Raw genomic sequence first — 4,350 nt, forward strand, 5'->3', positions numbered from 1 at the left:
ATGCCCTTGAGCAAGGCATTTAACCCTAATTGCTCCTGTAAATCGCTCTGGATAAGAGCATCTGCTGAATGACTTAACTGCAAATGCTTTGACCTGTAGGCCGGAGCAGGGACAGCACAACACACATCACAACACCTTGGGAAAAGGTCAGCAAAAACAAAATCTAAATAACCTAGAGAGAGAGATCTTCCTCAACAAAATAGGCTGTGCCTTTCTGTAAAAAAGTTGCTGAAACTACCAATCTCAGCACAATCTTTTCACATCAGCCTACGCAGTGACTGCTGTCTTTTCTTTGCCTGCACTGTGCAGAATTAGCTAAACATTGCATTCCCTTAAGTGAATCATAAACTTCATACAAAGAAAGATGCAGAAAAAAAATGAAAGAACTTGGAAATACAAAAACGACTTTATCCACGAGTTGGAGGAGGGTGATATTTATGACAAATTGTTCAGTCAACATCTTTGGCACATGTGAACTATTTCACATTGGGATCTCTGGTCCAGCCAATCTAATTTCCTGAGATAATTGCATTGCTTGGAGAGATGCAAAATAATGAATGAAGTCATATTACATTTTTTAATGACGGTTCTTTCTATTCATATTCATTCAAGCAATGTGCAATTTATATACAGTATATCTTATGTATTTCCAATGTGTTACATTTAAGATCGTATTTTTAATCAAAGAGGATCATTCTTGCTGTATGTACGAATTATAATATGTGTCATCATTACCTTAGATTACCCAGTAGAGAAAGATAATCCAATAGTACAGAAAAATCGGGATGTTGTCCACGTTAAACTATAGCATGCGACTATTGGAGCACATACCAATATCTCTGTTCTCAATCTATCAACTGAACAGGAAATGTTTGCTCTTTTGCTGACTCCAACTGACCTCAACCAAACCATAAAACAATGCAATTCCCATTAGTTTCACATTATAACCAAAATAGATGTCCTCAGGAATAGCAAGTTCATATACAAACAATGCATCTACCATTCCCCTGATGTGATGGGTTTATCTGAGGCCCTCTGTTTCTGCCTGGAACTGTAACAGTGGTAATGTGCAGTGAGGCAATCGCTGATAGACAGATATTACTGTTCTAAGGGATGTCTGACCTGGAAAGTAGAAAAGGCGTCATCAGTCATGTTACTATCAGTGTTTTTCTAAGAAATGTGTGTTTCATGGCTGTGTATTAAAGACTAGCTATTCAGGAAGTTATTTGAATTGAACATTTCCAAAACTTTTGACATAACTTTTGGCATCCCCTTTTCAGATGATTGAGAACTCATTGACAACAGATGCCCTTTTCCAATTATTGAATTGTAATTTAAGTTTACTGTATCAGCCAGACTAGAATTTACTGCCTTCAATTCGAATGGACCTCAACCCTGGTTAACACGCACAATATCAAGCTTCTCTCATTTGTGTTGCTGGGAGTTACTGCGCCAAAACCAATGTTATTTTTCTATAAAAATGCTAGCTCTGCCAATCATTTAGAAAACGAGTTGATAAAACCTCAAAACATTGGAAACAAATGAATGAGGGGGGAAAACAAAATGATGCAACTTCCAACTGCCGTATAGTTGAACCCAAATTAAAAGACGAGGGTAACCTAAAATGCATGCCCAAATCATTTTTAAAAAATGGGCATCTTTACATTTTTTTACAAAAATGAATCAAGAAAGAACGAATCTATTAATGATTGCGTTAAGCATACACAATGAAGGGATGACAGGATAGGTTGGATTGAATGTCACTTTTTTATTCAATCAGTATTATGTGTTTTAACTGTGGTGCAAGCACTTTATCTCGAACCCAATCAATACACACATTTGGACTTTGTGTCATTATTGTGACAGGCAACACATCAAGGTTCATCAGCCAACACTACACATTTGCACATTCCACCTCAGTTCACTTCCTTACATGTAGTAGCCAATAAGATTTGGGCCAGGCCCCTTTTCTCCACCAGGAGCTATAAAACCCCTTGGCCCCAGACACAAGGTACCGTTAGGTCCAAGAATCCCCAGAAATAAAGGTAAGTCTTCCATGGTTTTCTCTGTCTGATCCCAATGCCTCAGTATATTGGTTTAACGCTTAAAAGTGTAGCCTCATATTTATTGTGTGTATACAGAGTGTTGAATGTGTATTTGTGTTAGTAGTAGCCTCAAGAGAGATACATCTAAGTACTGTAAAGTTTTCATTATGACTACATGGTTAAATATGATACCAATTTCTACTGAGATCTAAATGTGGTCAGTTTCATCACATTTACCTGGTTTCACCAGGATACCAGGATAAGTGCAACTTCTGAAAGTGAATAGAATATCTTAGAGTGTCAATTGCCATGTAGTGTACAATGTTGCATCTGAAACTCCCTGTTGTCATCCTAATCCTCTTGTCTCCTCTCCTGTAGATCCACCTTGCCCATTAGCAATCATGAAATTCTCTATCGTCGCTGCCCTTGTTGTTGTACTGGCCATTGGTAAGAATTCATTACATAAATTGTTCCGCAACAAAGAAAAATCTTTGACTTTCTATCGTATCTGCATTTATACCTAATACTACTCATGAATAGTAATTGAGTAACGCATAACTGCTAAACAAGGTAATTCAGAGGATAAATATGCATTTGAAAATCAAGCCTTTTACTCCTCTGCTCATTTATAACCTCTTCAATCATAACTACATCCATCCTTGTTTTCTGACTGAACACAATACTGTGTGTGTAGTGAGTGTGTGTAACTAAGTGGGTTTTCTATGTGTGTGTATGACAGGCTGTGAGTCCAGTTCCCTGGTGAAGCGTGACATCCCTGCTGAGATCGAGACTCTCACCAAGTACTTCCAGGACGCCATTGAGAAAGTGAAGTCTCATGAGCTGATCAGCCAGGCTCAGTACGTCACTGACCACAACACTCTTCCAATATAATTTAATATAATAGAATACTTCTCTTGAGGGGGGATTTTATTGCAGATCAACAAAATAAGTACCATCAACTCTGTATGGAGTTGAATCTCTTCACGTTTAAGACATCAAGTCATTCTAAATAGATCACTCATTCAAATTGTTACTATTAATTTGATTTATTCGTAACATTGTACTTGACAGGGATATTACCTTTAAAACATGTCTGTTTTCACATCAGTACCATAGAGTCGGCTTTAAAGCTAGCTTGCTCCCTGAGCTTACAGCTGTTGGAAAACGTCTCTCTAAGTGTGTCTCTTTACCCATAGGGGTTACCTGGAGGAGGGCAAGACTCAAATCACGCCTCTGACCGACAAGATCCAGGAGCATGCTGAGAAGATCCAGGAACAGATGAAATCCTTTGTCAGTGACATCGAGAAGCAAGTGCGTCCCATGGCTGATAAACTGCAGGCCCAGTTCATGCCTCTGGTCGACAAGATGGAGGCCCAGTTCAAGCCTCTGGCTGATGACTTGCAGGCCCAGATGGAGCAGCTCTTCCAGACCGTGGTTGACCAAACCAAGGCTCTCCTCCCACCCCAGTAAAGCTAACGTAACATCCCCATAGCTTGGGTTCACTTTTGGTTCAGCCCAGACCATAGAAAGGAAAAACCATCTCCCCTCTGTCTGTTTCACCTGCGTCAAGTCTACCTCACTCCTTCTCTTGACATCACCAATAAAGGGCTTGAAAGGTGACCATTTTGTCTGTGATTGTTTTCTCTATGGTTCACATGGGCACATTGCAGATTAAATGAATGCACTGTGTACTGCTGTGTAATTTATTGAAGGTTCAAAGTCAAATTATGGGGTTGAAATTAGATACATTTCTGGGTGGAATTTGATGGGAAGTGCTTATTAAAATGCAAGTCAATATTTGTTTTTGATATACTGACCTTTAGGCCACTCTATAAACAGAGTTGGGTAGGTTACTTACTAAATATAATCCGTTACATAATCCGTTACAGTTACTAGTTACCTGTAAAAAAATAAAAATATCAGTAATTTTGGATTACCCATACTCAGTAATGTAATCGTATTACTTTCCCCTTAAGAGGCATTGGAAGACAAAAACGATCCATTAAACGCATTTGGTGTGTCATCATTGTGGTCTCTGATTCATGGTCAGACTCGCTCAGGTGGAACAAGCTAAATTTGCGCCTTTTTTCAAGGCTGAATTGAATGTCATTGAGAACAGTAAAAGGGTCACATTTTTTTTTCGCAGGCAAGTAATCCAAGGAGTAATCATCTAGTTTTTCAAATGTATCTGTAATATGATTATATAATTTTAGCTGGAACTACTTTTTTTGTAATCAGATAACATGATTACATGCAATCAGTTTCTCCCCAACCCTGTCTATGAGCCCGAGTTGTTAATATTCTT

General features: G+C 38.6%; 1 protein-coding gene across 1 annotated transcript; it reads left to right on the plus strand.

Moving 5' to 3' along the window:
* Positions 1–1,923: 1,923 nt before the first annotated feature.
* Positions 1,924–3,665, plus strand: LOC110487688 (uncharacterized). Its single transcript, XM_021559607.3, has 4 exons — positions 1,924–2,045; positions 2,424–2,492; positions 2,785–2,902; positions 3,242–3,665. The coding sequence occupies exons 2-4, from the start codon at positions 2,447–2,449 to the stop codon at positions 3,513–3,515; spliced, it is 438 nt and encodes a 145-aa protein (XP_021415282.2). The 5' UTR covers positions 1,924–2,045; positions 2,424–2,446; the 3' UTR covers positions 3,516–3,665.
* Positions 3,666–4,350: the final 685 nt, after the last annotated feature.

This window comes from Oncorhynchus mykiss, chromosome 2 (genome assembly GCF_057628025.1).
Source record: "Oncorhynchus mykiss isolate SJ-2025 chromosome 2, ASM5762802v1, whole genome shotgun sequence".
NCBI lineage: Eukaryota > Metazoa > Chordata > Actinopteri > Salmoniformes > Salmonidae > Oncorhynchus > Oncorhynchus mykiss.

Excerpts from the sequence above, each read along its gene's own strand:
- LOC110487688 (XM_021559607.3), top strand. The coding sequence starts at position 2,447 with ATGAAATTCTCTATCGTCGCTGCCCTTGTTGTTGTACTGGCCATTG. Across the intron at positions 2,493-2,784 it reads TGTTGTTGTACTGGCCATTG|GCTGTGAGTCCAGTTCCCTG; the intron begins GTAAGAATTCAT and ends TGTGTATGACAG. Across the intron at positions 2,903-3,241 it reads GAGCTGATCAGCCAGGCTCA|GGGTTACCTGGAGGAGGGCA; the intron begins GTACGTCACTGA and ends CTTTACCCATAG.